This window comes from Lactuca virosa, chromosome 2, assembly GCF_052849685.1.
Source record: "Lactuca virosa cultivar CGN04683 chromosome 2, Lactuca_virosa_CGN04683_v6, whole genome shotgun sequence".
Taxonomy (NCBI): domain Eukaryota; kingdom Viridiplantae; phylum Streptophyta; class Magnoliopsida; order Asterales; family Asteraceae; genus Lactuca; species Lactuca virosa.
The window spans coordinates 171168911-171187636 of NC_136427.1; the positions used below are offsets into that span (position 1 = coordinate 171168911).

General features: G+C 34.0%; 1 protein-coding gene across 4 annotated transcripts; it reads left to right on the top strand.

Annotated features, from left to right (window-relative positions):
* The first annotated feature begins 12532 nt into the window (after positions 1-12532).
* LOC145159726 (transcription regulator NOT2/NOT3/NOT5 family protein) lies at positions 12533-17537 on the top strand. Of its 4 annotated transcripts, none has more exons than XM_079078756.1 (16): positions 12533-12819; positions 12925-13056; positions 13619-13756; positions 13855-13905; positions 14039-14128; positions 14256-14402; positions 14537-14647; positions 14831-14899; positions 15020-15703; positions 15803-15970; positions 16067-16199; positions 16270-16430; positions 16503-16772; positions 16822-16974; positions 17043-17224; positions 17307-17537. In XM_079078756.1, the coding sequence occupies exons 1-16, from the start codon at positions 12727-12729 to the stop codon at positions 17371-17373; spliced, it is 2649 nt and encodes an 882-aa protein (XP_078934882.1). In that variant the 5' UTR covers positions 12533-12726; the 3' UTR covers positions 17374-17537. The 4 variants fall into 4 exon arrangements, with proteins under 4 accessions (XP_078934882.1, XP_078934883.1, XP_078934884.1 ...); XM_079078757.1 differs by having other exon boundaries at positions 16840-16974; XM_079078758.1 differs by having other exon boundaries at positions 13640-13756.
* Positions 17538-18726: the final 1189 nt, after the last annotated feature.

An 18726-nucleotide genomic window follows, 5' to 3' on the forward strand; every position in this document is an offset into this window, starting at 1 on the left:
TATTAAGAATCTACAAATAGGAACTTAATAGAGTTAGATAGTGGACTTACCTGAAGCAGAGTCATACATCTTGACTCTCCCATCCTTGTGATCCTTTAAGTAGATACGGCAGCTTCGCAACCAATGCCCCTTCTCTTGGCAATAGAAACATATGGACTCATTGGGAATGACACAAAGGACAATCTCAGAATTTGCCTTTCTCTTATGGTTAAACTTTTTGACCATGGCAGATTTCTTTCCCTTAGGAGAAGAAATACTTTCTGGACTATCGTTGCCATTTCCTATGTCCATGGAAGTCTGGGAAGTAGATCTATCAATCAAATTTGCTTTACCAGCGCGCCAAATCATTGTTGATTCGGCAACAATAAGCAAATAGGTCAGATCAATAAGGGTCACGTTGTGGTCTCCCATATAGTAATCTTTGATGAACTCACTATATGAGTCAGGAAGCGATTGAAGAACCCAGTCAACAACCAGCTTCCTCGAGACATTGACACCCAACATTCCCAACTTGTCAATATACAACTTCATCTCCAAGACGTGAGCACATATATACTTTCCATCTTCGTGTCTGCTTGCCAATAGGGCTTGAGTGACCTTGAACTTTTCAAGTCTTCGAACATGTGGGTCAGGGAGAATTATTGGAGGAGGTGGAGGAAGTGAAGCATGATTTCCATTTCCACGATCCAATCGTGGAATATCATCTTCATTTGGAAAGGATTCAGGAAGACCATAGTTGTTAGAATTTGACATCTACAAAAGTGAGAAATTCAAGTTATTTAATAAGAGTTCTTAATATAACACCCAAATGAAATATCAAGGCTAGGACCCAACACAATATTCTATAATTCGAAAGAGGGATGTCGTAATCCAATTGCATAATATTTGAAGGTAGGCAAATGACGATTTACCAATTTCCACCATGAAAAACGAAAATGAAAATTAGGTTTTAAATGAATTGAAACTCCTAGATCTTTTGAGATTCATTTAACTTTTCAATGGCATGTTTAATCTCGATTATGCCCTTCAATTTTGTGACTGGGATGTCGATGATCACAAACAAGGTGTGAATAACAATGCAAATTAGCGTGGTACTCTCGAAGATGTTTGTCACCTAATCAATGTGTCAGTTAACCACACATGCTCCATCGATCTATGATAATCTACGAGCTACCCATTGTCATCCTTCATTGGTCCCATATTAGTATGCCGGTTAACCACACACGCCTCACTAACGACCAACAAGGTGCAATGTGCAATTTCATGGATTAGCAACAAATTCACATTTTTCCTAAAGTAACTAAGATTTGGGAATTTATAAATGGTGTTTAGTTACTTCGTATTTCATTATACTTATAATGGAAGGTTGTGTCCTATCCTACCCGTTCGACTAACGACCCTCCACTAGTCAAGGGTGCGATGGGTAAGAGTAGATACCCAATGATGGTCATTTTACAGGCCACTTCCTTAAACACCCCTTATAGACCAGCTTCGTGAATGAGACCTACTAATGGTAAGACTGACTTTTACTTATACATATATATAATATATTAGACTTTTAATTTTATATAGTATAAGGTTGTATTTTACACTTTTAAAATACTAAGTGGTTTAATCTATTAATAAATTATACTTTTAATTTAATTTAAACTTAAACCATATAATTATGGATTTATTAATTCTCTCTTTTAATTAAACTCTTAATTAATTTAATAAAATCCATAAGGGTGTAATTTGAACTTTTCAAAACACTAGGGTTTTAGAATTTAATATTTCAAAATTAACACCTTTTAATTAAATTATAAATTCCAAAACTTGAGGACAAATTTTGAAACCTTTAAAAATATTTTGGTTTAACTATTTGAATTTTCAAAAACTAAACTTTTAATTTCAATTTTAAAGCTATAAAACCAAAAGGGTGTAATTTTAAAACTTTTCAAAATTACTAGGTTAAATATTTGACTCAAAATAATCCTATATTGTTCATATTTAACCAAATCCACCAATTTTGATAAGGATAACTCTTACCAATCATAAAAATCGATTTTAGGCAAGAAAAATGAGTTATGGTAGTTATCCTAATTAAAATCTGGTCAAAAAATCGAAAATCCCGGCAACAGAACCCTGGACTCGTCGAGTCCACTATGGAACTCGTCGAGTCCGTACATGGACTCGTCGAGTAGACATGTCAGACAGCAAAATTTTCGATTTTCTGATCTTTTGGCAGTTCACTTTTGCATCTATTCAATAGAAACACGACCTAGTCTCTAATACCACTACTGGGTTTTGAGCATAACATCATTCCTATGGTGTACATGCAACCCTAATTGCTTTGGATCTAGGTTTCTCTAATTGAACATACAACATTGAATACCAAAGCAATAACCCTATAGGGTTAAAAACTTTACCTCTCTTGTTATGTAGCAATAACTAGATTAATCCTTCTTGATCTTGACTTCTGAAAGCCTAGTGCCCCAAGTGTTGCACCTCTAATGGAGTCACAAACACCCAATGCAAGAAGATGACTTAGGAGAGAAGGATTTTCGGCTAGGGTTACTTCCTAGAAGCATTGGACGAAAAAACCCTGCATATGGGGTCCTATATATATAGTTGTGGCTGCTAGGGTTTTCAGGTGGAAACCCTAATACCTAACTTAGGCAACAAGCAGTCCATGAACTCCTTCCTTAGAGCCCATGGACGAAATCTTATGGGCTTCCCCATAAATTTCGTCCACTCCACTCTATGGAGTCCATCAGCCCATTTATGCAACTATCAATGATTTGCATAACAGTCCCCCAATTATTTAATCAGTCTCTTTTGACCACCAAATTAATTCCAAATTAATTTCCGATCAATACTAATTAAATAATATGATTTCCAAATAATATATTAATAAAACCATTTTAAGTACCAATTTATTATTCACATAATAAGTTCTACTCTCTCTCCTCTTGTCATCCTATCAAGTTGCATGAGTGAAGGCAACCCAAAAGGACCATGCTCATAATCGGGTCAAGTACATACCAATAATAGTTATGGGTTTAGACACCTAATCCAACAATATGTTCAATATTTTTTAAATTCAAGCAATTCCTTCATGCCCATGTGTGCAAAGTAGAACTCATACATTTTTCTCATTACAATTATTTTGTAAACCTAAAATAAATTACCAATTTCAAAATACATTTCATGATTCCTAAATATTTATCTAATCACCGATCCTTTGTAGGTTATTGTGAATTAGTTTTCTCTTTCTAGCTATGTGCAAATTATATTCACAAAAATACACAAATACTATTATACATTCCCCTCAATTTACTTTTTGGATTAATATATAAATAATTTCAAAATTAATGTTTAGGTTGTATATCTTAAGAACCACACATTTTAACAAGTTGTTGGCACGGGTGAACTTAGAAATGCTTATCAAAACATAACTTGTTTTTATCATTACAATCTTTGAGTCAAGTTCAAATAAATTGTAAGAACCAAAAACCTGATCAATCACGCCTTTATAAGTTCATTCGACAACCATGATTTGTAAACGGTTACAAACTAGCAGGCGTGCTTACAAATCATGGTCGTCAAATTAATTCAATCTAAAAGCGAGTTTTTAGGTTTTCGTATTTCTTTGAACTCTCATTTGAACTTGGCTCTACAAACCTTTACGAGGCAATCTTATTCAAATGTGGTTGTTGTTTGGGCTCTCAACTTTCTAATTGTATCAATATAATTAATTCGTAACCACGAATCACTTTAAATCTGAAACATTTTTTTGTTATAAAATACAAATTGTTAATGGTAATAATTACATATAACGATAATAATGACAAAACATAAAAAGTCTTAAGGTGCGTTTGGTTTTGGAAAAATGTTTTTATTTTTCTAAAAAAACGTTTTTTGAAAATAGAATTGAGTTTTTACTATTAGTTTTCAATGACAATTTTAGAAAACGTTTTTGTTTGAAACTGGTGGATTTTTCTTTTTCTATTTTAGAAATTTAGAAAACTTTAAAAAATAAAAGTCACTTTTCTAATTTATATACAATTTGGAAAACAAGAAGTTTTCATTTTCTTGGAAATTTTTTGAAAGCCTAATCAACCAAATGAGTTTTCAAAATTTTCATTTTCATTTGAAAATTTTCATAAAAAATTGAAAATTTTTCACAACCAAAGACACTCTTCATTTTTCCAGAAAATAACTCTTATACTAACTTATTATCTTTTCATTTTGACTTTTTTTAAGTTACCACTCCACAATTGTTCAAGTCCATCATGATACTATTATCTTTGATATTGACAAGAAAACAAAAAATACTACTACTAATAATAATGATAATAGTATCTTTATATTTATTTTTTTATTTTTCATTATTAATGATGCTATTATTAATTTCTAGTTACTAGAACTGTATATAGCTTCATTCGTTAACTACCCAACCGGCCTTGCCTTGTGACTATGTGACCATCCGTGAGTGAGGCTAATGTCACATTCGAGATTCTACACTCTTTCAGAGTACTCGAGAAAGTTCTACAATGGCCCAAAAGACCTTGGAACATCCTAGATATCTTTAGGACATTGAAGAAAGATCTAGCACCTTTCATGAGGTCTTGTAAATACATGTAGTTTAGTAGAAAACTATAGAATAGTCATGAATGAAAGATTAATGGAGTAATCTCTAGAAATTTCCCTAGAGGGGAGAGAAGAAGTATAAATAGGGGAGGAGCTCATTTGCTCCAACCCATCGGAAGTTGGTTTGTATTCTCTTGAGTTCTTATAATACAAGTTCTCTTTCGTTTGTTGTAAATATAAAAGCTTTAGTCTCTTGTTTTCCAAGTCGTTAGTACATTTCAAGGAAGCGTAGTAAAGCCCGACTTAGTCGAATTAACACTAAGTGGTACGCGGTGATTGCGTCGTCCCATGACACTACGCTTCCTCACAATCTCTCTCTCTCTCTCTCTCTCTCTCTCTCTATATATATATATATATATATATATATATATATATATATATATATATATATATATATATATATATATATATATATATATACCCTTCTCCCCACTTATTAGGAATTTACTAGTGTAACACCATTTCTTAAGGATTCTGAAAACCTAGTGGAGTTGATATTGGTTGATATCTCTTTATTTGTAAAAGAACACCATCCATTCTGTATAGCCCAAGAGAATGAAATATACAAAGTTGTTCTTTTATAAAAAAATATATTAAATTCAACCATTTTGATGTATACAAATATATTTATCATTGTTTAATATTTACGTAAAATAAAACAATTCTAATTCAAACATATTTTCCTATATATAATTTTTTAGTTCTTTACTTATCAACTTTGTGCATGGTTCAGTTGTAAAAAATTTGAAATTGTGAAAAGTACGCAATAGTTTAGTCATCATCGTTTCTATACATCCATGAGCCATCGCCATAGTTATTTTCTTGAGACTATCTAATCAATCTTATTCTCACTGGCAATTTCAAATATTTAAATTATTTATCAATATGACAATCGTGGTCTTCATTCATCACAAACTCAAGTACGTAATCAATTATTTAAAACATGAATGTTTTTTCATTAAGATTCAAATAAATGAAGAAGATTCAAATGGAAGGACAATATGATAAGCATTTAGGGAAAACGAAAAGGAAAACAAAAACGTTAATTAATGTAAAACTTAAATCAACATTAATTTATGTAACTTAAATCAGCTTCCAATCCTCCTCAAGCTGGTTATACCTTCATGGTTGATTATCATTTATCGGTGGATTAATTGGTTCTTCATTGTCTCCTTCAAATGTTGGTTCTTCAATGGGTGGAGTCCTTATAATGTCAATTACGATTAGAGTAGCCATGACGATGTGAAAATTTCCCCAAAATCCAGTGATAATACCAACAACGATCGTACCAAACGTATTGTGTTTCCCCTTGAGGAGTTGATATATGTGAAAATGATAATATCAATTACGATTAGAGTATTTGTGACGATGTGAAAATTTCCCAAAATTCCAGTGATAATACCAACAACGATTGTACCAAATGTATTGTGTTTCGTCTTATAAAAGAAAAAGAGTGAGGAGGCGATAGATGCAGCAAAAACAGAGATCCTGATAATTTTATCTCTATATCACACCAGTTGATCTCTTCTTTGAGGGCTACAGATAAAGAGCAACGTACCGTCGACGATGAATATGCAAATGCCATGAAACCGGTTTAGAACTTGTAAAGAGTAGATCTATCATTGTTTCCTAGAAAAAATTTGAAATAATTATGATTGTTACTAGAAAGATTGCAAACGTTAAACTGTAAGGCGCAAAGTCCCCATGGATTGGAACTTGCTTTAGTTGGACATCGTTGTTGATCGGAATTGTTATTCTCCATTAATAGTTTCTTTGTAAAAATGGAGTTGAAATGGTTGGGTGGTGAGTTGCAGAAGAAATAAATTTTTTTACTCGTGCTTGCGCAATAAGACAAAAAAAAGTGTAAAAGATGTTTCTCTTTAACACTAACGACGTACGTAGGGTGTTAGTAACTATATACACACACCATAGTTACTATTTATCCAATACCCATTAAATCAAATGCTTATAAACCAAATGATGTATCTTAATCTTAAACTAGTAAAGAGACATGTGCGTTGCACGGGTCAGATATTTTTTGTTGATTGCAAGATTACGACAGGAGCAGTTCCATTTCTAGACACATCAATACTAGAAAATAGTTTTTTCATCCAATAGATATAGAAAAATAGCAAATTACTTTGTGATAAACATTTTAATGAAGATTTGTTTTATATGTCAGATTACTATAAACATCTTGAATTCAACTGGAACAACTCCTCCCCCGACAACTTCATGTGTAGGTAATGGAAACCGAGGAAAATTCTGTTAAGATAAAAATTTATTAGATAAATAACATGATATAATTGGAATGGAATAAAAAAGGAGTGGAATGGAATGACCATGGAATCTAAATGAGTCATTACATTGCAAAAAACTAAATGACATTAAATTACCAAGCTTATAGGAATCATCTATCTAAAATGACAACAATAAGAATAGCATACCTGAAAAAATAGAAGGAAGCAAGTCATTCTCCCTTGCAATAATAACTGATGTAGCGCATATTACAGAAACAACAATCAAGGTTTAGATCAGTTGTTACCATTCTGCCAAAAATCGATTTTTGTTCCCCAAAATGTTGTTGTAAAAACCTAAAAATAATAATAGTGCGTCATTCCACCAAAGTCAAATAACAAAATCCATAATATGAGCTGTGAATCAACCTTCATTACATACCAGCTCTAGTTTGAAAAATCAAAAGCATAATTGATTAAGAATACAACTAATTCTTTTTCAGTAAATAAATGGAATAAAAGGAAGAGAATTAATGAAAGTTGAACTAATCCATAATCTAAACAACAAACATTGTAATGGATGACAAGAAGAAGTATGAATAGAATTACAAAAACTAAAATTATCGGGAATAAGGTAAACACCTCAATTTCTTGTCTCAAACTCTGCTTGTCCTTCTCACTCCTACCATGCTTAAGTATAAATTTCATTGCAACAATCTTGTCGTATTTCATAAATGGCCCTGTGACTTGAACCAAATATGACTAACTTGGCAACCTTTGAAGCATATATCCAATCAAGTACCTTTGTTTTGACGGTTTCAATCATCACAAAAATTCATTCTTGTCTGTTAGTAAGGCGTAAGGCATAGGAGTGGCGGGTGTGTTTGAATACAATCACACTCATTCACTCCCATTGCACCCTCCTCTTACCATTGTTCATATGCCCTTCCTATGTTATAAAATGAAAAAAAAGTTATTTTAGTTTTTTCCTTGACATGATTGATAAGAAATAAAAGAAATTATGTAAATCATGGAGTATATATCTCCTTGTACCTTCATTTCAGTAGGTTGTGCCATAGCCAATATTGCAAGTCCAGAATTTGTATAAACCAACCTTGAAACCTGTAAAAATATATATATAAATAAGAAATATTGTAAAGACATCAAAAAGCCAAACATAACATAAGTGTCGGTTTTCAATGGGCAGTTGCCTAAACAGCCTGTGGCAGAGGAGTATTTCTCTTTGGTATCTAACCGTGATGAATTCAATAGGTATCATGTTGTTAATTTATAATTAGGGATTATAATTATCATTACTAATATTTTTTACAAATTTAATTGAGAATTTTTATGTCGCAAATATCCATGGGGGAGGATAATTTGGGAATAATTATACTCACAACTATTTACTGTATTCAATAAGGTAGAGAAGCATATACATCTATTCGAACCAAAAGCTAAACAACCTCAAAAAATAACCTACACCCTAAACGACATTTTATACGTTTCTTAAGGTAAAGTACATGATTAACAATCTATTATTTTTTTGTTTAATAATATTATAATACATGATTGTTTCAAATATGGATTCTTGAGAGTTTTCCTGTGAGCAGTTTGTTTGGTACCCGACAACCGAATGTGATCCATCGGGCTGTTACATGGTCGAAACTGAAGCTTTTACATGCGATTGAATGTAACCACTTTCGAATCATCAATGTCGTACGATTACTTATATATTTTATAGTTTTCCTCTATATATAATTTATGTTTATTTATATTTTTATAATTTTTTAGCAGGATAATATACTTATACAAAAGTTAGAGCCGACAAAAGTTGAGAATCGTGCCGAATGATGGATAGTTAGCTCGGCGTGGATTGATTGCCTTGATTTACCTGACACAGAATATACAAATAGATTATCTATCTCACCCACCACCGCCGCCGTCATCGCCCATTGTACCATCAACTGATAAGGACCGAATTATTACTGAGTTGCAAAACGAGGTTTGTGAATTTTGCGAGCAGTTGAGGTCACATGATATGCGTTTAGGAGAACATGACGTTGCTTTAACCATGCTTCTAAAAGTTATTAATAAGACTCCCGAATATGATGTTAGTACCTCAAAGGGGGTGGAGGAACATTGTTAATTATTTCACTCCCATACAATTTTTATTTAACTTTATGGTATACTCGTTATTGCATCATTTATAATTAAATACTATTGAACCGTACATGCACTTATCATGCAAGATATTGGTACCATATACAACAATGACTTATGGGAGCATGATTATGGGTTTGGCACACCCGAGCAACCATTGAATCACGACCCTGAGCAGTCGTCTACATGTATTCAATCATCGGATGTAAAAGAGATTCCACGAGAAGAATAAAAAATGCATGCAACACCTCTTAGGCGTTCTCTACACCAAAAAGTTATGTCCATATGGTATAACTCCCCATGGATACATATGAAGAGGAAAAGTGTTGCACGACAACAACCAACACTGTTGGTAGGGGTCGCAATTGATGACACGACTTGACAAAAATACACGACACAAAATGAAATTGGGACGAAACTAAAATTTGAATTCGTGTTCGTGTCAAGTGTAAAAAACATGACGTCGTGGCGTGTCGTGTTTGTGTTCGAAATTCGACATGCAATTGACACGATTTAGCATTTGTTTTGTCGTGTTTTTCATGTTTTTCGTGTTATGTATGATTAAGTATTAATTAAATAAACTAATTGTTATTTTATGTTCTTTTTGTCGTGTCGTGCCGTGTTTGTCGTTTTTTAATTGGTTTGCTTTCGTGTTACTTAAAAAAAACACGATATCGTGTCGTGTTCGTGTTACATAAAACTTTGTCGTGTCGTGTCGTGTCAAACAAAAATACGACATGATGGCTTGATTGCCACCCTAACCGTTGGATAATCTTTTAAAACCTACCGTTAGACCTGGCAATTCGTGTATTCGTGTCATGAAAACGTGTCAGCCACGAATTTGACACGATACGATTACACGATGAGAAATAAGCTTTATCTCAATTTTTAAGATGTATTCGTGTCGTGTCGTGTCTCTCACAGATTCGTGTATTCGTGTTTGAAATTGCCAGGTCTACCTACCGTACACAATCTATATAAAGAACGAGACGCTTCATTGTTGTTTGCTCACTGTTTTTTGACCGTTATTCCGACAATTGAGTTTTGGAGGCGCTTATACACAGATACTCACGCAGGCTGGTTGGAATGTGATGTAAGTTATATAATTATGGGATCATTACATACTACGCTTCTAATAACAATACTCACTTTACTGTAAAAATTTTGATTGACAACACATCATGATGTGGATCTCATTGTTGATAGAGCGTAGACGGGATGATGCTCGGTGGACGATTATGTTGTCAGCAGTCAACACTGATACATATGAATGGAGTGACATAACTGACGAATCTATTTACCCAGCTTGGCCAAAGTGTGATACAATGTAATTGTTTTTCGATTACATTACCTAAGTAATAGTAATTAATAATGTAATGTTATTTGATGATTAACATTCCAACCTTTTGTGTAGTTTTACATCCTTATCAATATATGGCGTGCTCACTGGTTTTTGGGTGCTTTGGATTTGAAGACATTCAAAATGACTATATATGATAGTCACTGGAAGAGCAGTTTTTGTTGAGAAAATGAGTCTTGGTTTGCAGCTATGCGAGTCCGCATCCACAAACTCCTAGTTGGTATCAACTACTGCCTATTGGGGTACCAAACCAATTGATGTAGTCCCCATTCAGACTTTCAAAATGACCCTAGAAAAGGCCACAAACGTACCACAATAGATTGACAGTATAAAGGATTGTTGGATGTTTTTGTGTTGGTTCATGAAGATGTTAACCGCGGGGAAATTGTATTTGATAGAGGGTGAAAGCGATACATGGGTCATGTCATATCGTAAACGATTGACAAAAATATTTTGGGATACGAGGACAAAGTCCATTTGAACATTGTACTATATTTAAAACAAATCCCTTAAGTTTATGTATTTGTTACTTTTTTTTTGTAGATTTTAAGATTACATTTGCAATTTACATTTTATAAAAACCAATATTATAGAAAACAAAAAATAACACAAAACAAATATTATATATAAACATAAAAAATAAAAAAATTAACTATTCCGAAACGCTTATCCGGAATCATACTTCGGTATTCCGAATGTCTCTCCTAAATGTCATATTCCGAAGATATCTCAAGAATTTCATATTCCGGAGATATCTCCGGAATGTCATATTCCGAACAAAATGGTTATTTCACAAAAAAATAAGTTATTTTTTTTCAAAGACACCGTTCATAAGGGTTAGATTACTCTATTTCCCAATATTTAAATTATTAATGTATACATCTATTTATATATTTTGAAGGTTTATAACGAAAGTTTAAGAAAAAAATATCCATAATATAAGATTACACTAGATAAAAATTAGATTGTCCATCGATATATATTTAACTAATAACACTGATCTAGTTTAATATTTAAGGGTGCGTTTAGTTGCAGAAAAATGGGCCGTTTTCCGGAAAATTTTTCCAAGAAAAATGAGAATTTTGAAAACGCGTTTAGTTCGTCTATTTTCGAAAATTTTCACGAAAAATGAAAATTTTCCGTTTTCTAAAATTACAAAGAAGTTGGAAATTTTTGGAAAACCAATAATTATTGTTTTCCACATTTTTCTAATTCCAATATTTTTCTAAAATATAAACATACACTCACTCCCACCTCTACCTACCCCCACCTCTACACCTCCAACCCACCACACCCCTACCTACCCACACCCACCCATTTCCAAGCCCACCCCCACAAACACACACACACACCCCCACAAACACACACCTACCCCACCCCCCCCCCCCCCACACACACACACCCACACACACACACACCCACACCTACAAACACACGCACACATAAACAGACACCCACCCACACCCACACCCCCACAAACACACACACACACACCCACAAATACACACCCACCCCAACCCTTACTCACACCTACACACACATACACACACCCACACCCACCCCCACCCCTACCCCTATAAACACACACGCACACACACACACACTCCCACCCAACACCATTACCACAATCACCGACCTACCATCACCACCACCATTACCCCATCACCGCCACCGCCGCCACAATCACCACCGCCGCCACCACCACCACCAACGCCATCATCGGCACCACCACTACCCCCCGCCGCTGCCCCCATCCCCATTCTACCACCGCTACCGTTTTCTAAAAATGAAAACCGATAGAAATATACACATCTAAACGCGTTTTCTAATTTTCTAAAACTGAAAATGAATAATGAATAAGTTTTAACTAAACGCGTTTTCTAAATTTTCCAATGAAAACTGAAAACGAAAAACGAAAACTGAAAAGGGAAAATGAAAACTGTTTTTCCGTAACTAAACGCAACCTAAGTGGTTTTGATTTAATTAACCACAATCAATTAGATTGAATTACTAAATACTAATCACTAATGTCTACTAGATAATTCAACTAGATCAGTTCCATTCAAAGGCATTGAAGGTGAAACCGACCCGGCCCAACATCATGCGTGGAAATAGGCCTATTATAATTTTTCTTTTCAATAAGCGGATTTCCCCTTTTCATCGTCTTCACTCAGAGACAACAAAACTCCACACAAAACCATACCCGATCGGAACCCTAGAATTGCAAAAATTAATCAGACTCGTCATCGTATTTGTTCGCCGGCGAAGGTTTTGGATGCTTAGGTTTCACAATTCAATTACCACTCCAGATTTAATAGATTTAGTAATTTATCAATGGGAGCCAGTAGAAAGCTTCAAGGTGAGATCGATCGAGTCCTAAAAAAAGTTCAAGAAGGTGTTGATGTTTTCGACAGCATATGGAACAAGGCATGCGTAAATGATTTTAATTTTCTTTGAATTATTGACGTTATTGGTTTTTGTGTAATCTGAATGCTGAAGTTTCATGTTCGCATGTTGAATTTCGTATTTTAGGTATACGATACTGACAATGCTAATCAGAAGGAGAAGTTTGAGGCCGACTTGAAGAAGGAGATTAAGAAACTTCAGAGGTACAGAGACCAGATTAAGACATGGATACAGTCCAGCGAGATCAAGGATAAGAAGGTCATTTATGTTTCCATTTGTATTCCTTTCTTCTTACTCTTCCCTCGCAAGCATGTATCAGTCGCTGGTTACCCAGTCTAGTTGCCTTATGAAACAAATTCTCTCATCAACAGTGAAGAATCATCTAAAGTTGCTTAATGCCTACGTTGCACTATTCAAAAGAAGATTTTGTTTGACAAATGATAATTTGATGTACATTTGTGTATGCATTTGATTAGCATCACATACCATCTAATATTGTCTGGTGACTAGTTCTATGCTGCTTAACATGAAAGGAATATGAATATAAAAGGCCATGAGGAGTTGACATAGTGTTTCTCACTAAGAGCATGATCTGAAGAAAAACAAGTTGCTTACTTGCTTGTTGTGTTCTCTGGTTCACATACATATGCTATCTTCCATTGGTCATTACTGTTGGCACTTATACTTTCTGTTATTGCTGCCACACTATCTCAAATTTAATCTGGTTTTAGCTTCTATGCTAAGAATTAGATGCCTATATCTTGTTTCATCTACTTCCTTATTGACATCTGGTTCTTCTTTCTGATACGTGTTGACGTAGGTTAGTGCCTCTTATGAGCAGGCTCTGATGGATGCCCGCAAGCTTATTGAGCGAGAAATGGAACGGTTTAAGATTTGTGAAAAGGAGACAAAGACAAAAGCTTTCTCTAAAGAAGGCCTAGGACAACAGCCTAAAACGGTATCTATTGCTTTGCTTTTTTCATATTATACATGGAAATAATCTTCAGTCATTGTATAGTGAAGTATCCTTTATACCTTTTTGATGATATCTTGTAGGATCCAAAGGAGAAAGCCAAGTCAGAGACTAGAGATTGGTTGAACAATACGGTATAACACTACACTATACTACTGCCTTTATAGCATTATACTAGTACTTTAAAGGCCTCCCTTTGTTTTATTATTTACATATGTGGATCCTCATTTAGACATTATATATGAAGACACTTATTTTATTGGTTAGGTGTCTGAGCTGGAATCTCAAATTGATAGCTTTGAAGCTGAGATGGAGGGGCTATCTGTTAAGAAAGGAAAAGCAAGACCTCCAAGACTGGTAATATCAATATGGTGAATAAAGATTCAGTTTCTTTAAATTTTCACCTTGTAATAGACTCCATTTATTCAATATCTACCTTACAGTTGATAATCTGATGAATGTCTTTCACTCTTTTGTTTGATAGACACATTTAGAGTCATCAATTGTTCGACATAAGGCTCATATAATGAAGCTAGAGTTGATATTAAGGTTGTTGGATAATGATGAATTGAGCCCTGAACAAGTCAATGATGTTAAGGACTTCATTGATGACTATGTGGAACGAAATCAGGTCATCATATACTTTTTTCCCTTTCACATTTTCTCAATAGTTTCTTTGAGTTTCTCTCCACTATGATAAAAGAATCTTGTGGTTTTCACTTTTTACAAAGTATCTAAAACCACCACAAACCATTTCATCTGCAGGAGGATTTTGATGAGTTTGAGGATGTTGATATGTTATACAACACCTTATCACTAGACAAAGTAGAAGCACTAGAAGATCTTGTTATCATTGGTCCACCTGGCCTCGTTAAGGTAAAAACATATCTGTTGTTTAAAAATCAAAACCCTACTTGCTGAATTTATATTCCATTCATCATCTAGAAACCAGTTCCAATTAGAAACCATGTCAACTTAGTCAAGTTAGTTTGCTTAATTGCCCTATGTAGAAGGAATTCATATGAACAAGAAATTTCATGAAAATAATTGTTTTGGCAGGGTGTTGGTGCTACTGTTGCTGTTTTAAGTACGAAAAATGCTTTGTCTTCACCTCCAATTCAGTCACCGGTATGTCAAATGACAAATCTACCCCCATAGGACATAGGACACCTCCCCATGTTGCCATATGCATAGAAAGACATGATATTGTGTATTCTTTTTGATTTATGGAAAAAATATATTCAACAGGGAGCTTCAGTACAGGAACAAACTGAGGAGACATTATCTCAGGAGAATATATCAGAGCATGGGCCACGGACCCCACCACCAAAAGCCATTGCCATCTCATCATCTCCTCCAACACCATCCGGGACCCACGCAACCCCTATTACTGTCCCCACTCCATCTCATAATCTCACCGCCTCTTCAGTCCCTCCAAGTCCAAGTCCGGTGAGGGGCGTTTTAGACAATTCAGTTTCAGTCTCCACCATCCCTTCCTCACCTATAAACAAGGAAGAAGAAGTCGGTGGATTCCCTGTTCGTAAATCATCTCCTGCTCTTAGTGAATCCGGATTAAGGAATCTCGGGAGGGGCAGTTTGACCAGTCTGACAAGTCAATCTTCAGTTACTCTCCCTATCAACCCTACGAATAGTAACATTATTTCTACCAATAATGCCCTTGGTGTTGGTCAAGCTTCGGAAATGGCTAAGAGACCTATGTTAGGGACAGATGAGAGAATGGTTCAGCAGCAGCATCCTGTTTCATCTTTGAGTAGCAGAATCATGTTGCCACAAAGTGGTGTGAAAACTAGTGATGGTGATAATGGAAATGGTGGTGAAGGTGGTGGCATGGGCACAAGAGTCTTTTCACCTTCTGGTGTTCCTGGCATTCAGTGGAGACCTGGAAGTTCCTTCCAAACTCAGCATGAAGGGGTATGCACTTATACATTATATTGTATCTACATTAACTAAAATACTATTTAGTGTATTTACTTATTTTTTAATTTTTATTTTTTAATTTTATTTTAACAGGGACAATTCCGTGGAAGAACTGAAATAGCACCAGATCAAAGGGAGAAATTTCTGCAGAGATTCCAACAAGTACAACAACAAGGTACCAGCACTCTTCTTGGAATGCCTCCTATTTCTGGAGGAACTCATAAGCAATTTTCAACACAGCAAAACCCTCTTCTACAACAGGTTTCTCTTTCTTTTCTCATACTATTTCATAATTCATAATTCATATTCTCAAGATTTTTTTATTTTGATTAAATGATGTTATGTTGATATGCACAGTTTAATTCTCAAAGCTCAAGTGGATTGGGTGGGGCACCACCAGCAAGTCCCAACACTGCCACGTCAGCACAACAACAAAATCTAATCCATTTACAGTCAAGTCAACAAATGTCAACTGGTTCTAAAGATAGTGGTAAACTCTTCGACTTTTTTTTAAACATTATTGTCAGATAAATGAAATTGAAAATTATGATTTGAAGCAGAAATTAACAATTCAAAAGTTGATGAGATTGAACAACAACAACAACAACAACAAAGCGTTACATCTGATGACTCAGCACCTGATCCTGCACAATCTCCTGTCCTCAACAAGAACACTTCCAATGAAGAAGATCCAAAGGTCTCATATGCATTAGATATGCAGGTATAATTTGTTTTTAATTAATTTTTCTTCTAGGGTTTATATTTTATAATATGTTTTTTTTTTTTTTTAAAGGGATCTGGGACTATGACAGAAGTAGCACAAAGCACACGCGATGTTGACCTGTCACCTGGTCAGCCATTACAATCGAACCAATCGGTTAGCCTGGGTGTGATTGGTAGAAGAAGCCTGTCTGACCTGGGTGCAATTGGAGACAACCTTAGTGGGTTAGCCGTGTCCTTAGGTGGGACCCACGACCAACAATACAACCTCCAAATGCTCGAGTCCGCCTTCTACAAACTCCCCCAACCCCGAGACTCTGAACGTGCCAAAAGCTACACTGCAGTACGTATTACAACATCATACTTTTCATTTATTATTTTTTATAATAAAGTATTTAACTCTTTTACAGAGGCACCCTGCAGTGACCCCACAAAGCTATCCGCAAGTGCAAGCTCCAATTGTGAACAACCCGGCCTTTTGGGAACGTCTCGGATCCGATAACATTGGGACAGATACTTTATTTTTTGCATTTTATTATCAACAGGTATTTTTTTTTTATCAATTGTATTTTTTATTTTAAATATTCTGAAATGTGTGTGTGATTTAATGCAGAATGCTTATCAACAATATCTGGCTGCAAAAGAATTAAAGAAACAATCATGGAGGTACCATAAAAAATACAACACGTGGTTTCAGAGACACGAAGAGCCAAAATTTGCTACAGATGATTATGAACAAGGAACGTATGTGTATTTTGATTTCCACATTGGAAATGATGAGATGCAGAATGGATGGTATGTATACGATTATGAAAATGGATTTTATAAAAGAAATTGTTATTTAAGTAACGATTATTTTTGCCAAATTTTCTGCCAGGTGTCAAAGAATCAAGACGGACTTTAAATTCGAGTACAATTTTCTTGAAGATGAGCTGATCGTGTAAATATGGAGGGATTTGGGAAATGAAGATGACGTTTTCTTTTATTCTCTTACATTATGTTTTTATTAAGTTGAAGTTTTGTACTTTTGTGTAATATTGCTATTATCTCCATTGGTAAATTTTAGTATTATTGCATTTCTCTAGATATACATATTCTCTTCTTTTCACCCCTCTGGATTTTTTTTAATGTAATTTCGTATGACAATAAAATCTTTAACAAAGTATTTCTACCTTTTTATGTAACTTACAGCTATATCTGTAAGCATAACTTGGTATTCTAACACCTCCCAATGAAGTGGTTTGCAATTTTAAGTTAAATAAAAAGTTAATGATACTTGTTAGAGGGTTTATTTATTTATTTTTTTGTTTTTTAAGTTTATTGTTATAATATATATTACTATATGCTAAAGTATTATATAAAAAAATCTTTAAAAAATTAAATATTGGTGTAATTTAACTAATAAGTTTTCTAATATTATAACATTTATGTATGAAGTATAAACTATAAAGTAAAGCATCTGTTATTCTTTATGAAGTTTCATCCACTCCTTTTTGACAATCTCTAGATATCATCAATTTGATTGATAAGGATGCACATGTTAAATGCATTAGTCATTTCAAGAAAAAGGTTTGTTGACCAAAAGTCAATAGTCGGCACCATAAAAAGAAATGGATCAAATCGAGGTCATTGATTTTTAACCTATTGGGTTCATACGATTTGATTTCAATCATGAACATTTGAACTGGTGAAGTTATTTTCTTTGAAAAATCAACACGACCTATGATAAGTAAAAAAAAAGAGTCATGGGTTAAATGGATTTGTTTGTTTGAAATGTGAATCGAAATGTTAGATAATATAACATTTTTTAATCATTTATACTTATTGTTTATCTTGTCTTAGAAGATTACAAAAGCCAAATATATAGACAAGAAAATGTACTTGTATCCTAAGTTATGACGCCAACAAACTAGCTAAAGCAAAACCTAGTTAGTGTTTGCTAAAAAAATAGCCTACAAGTTAGATTGCAATATAAAATTCATAAATAGACATTTAGATATATAACTAATAGAAAAAAGTATAGATATAATGAAAGACATATTTGAAATAATTTTTTTAAAAACTCAATAAACTTATCAAAAGGTATTCAAAGTGGTTTATCAAAATGTAGCTTATAAATTATTTTATAAGCTAAAATAAGTTATTTTTATAGTTATACCGAATTGTAAATTACTATATAGCTAACTTATTTTTACAGAACCTTAACGTTAAACGTTATTCATATGCAAACAAAAACTCTAGCATGAGCATATTAAATATTGGAATTTATATTGTCCATTTGTCCGGCTAAATCTATG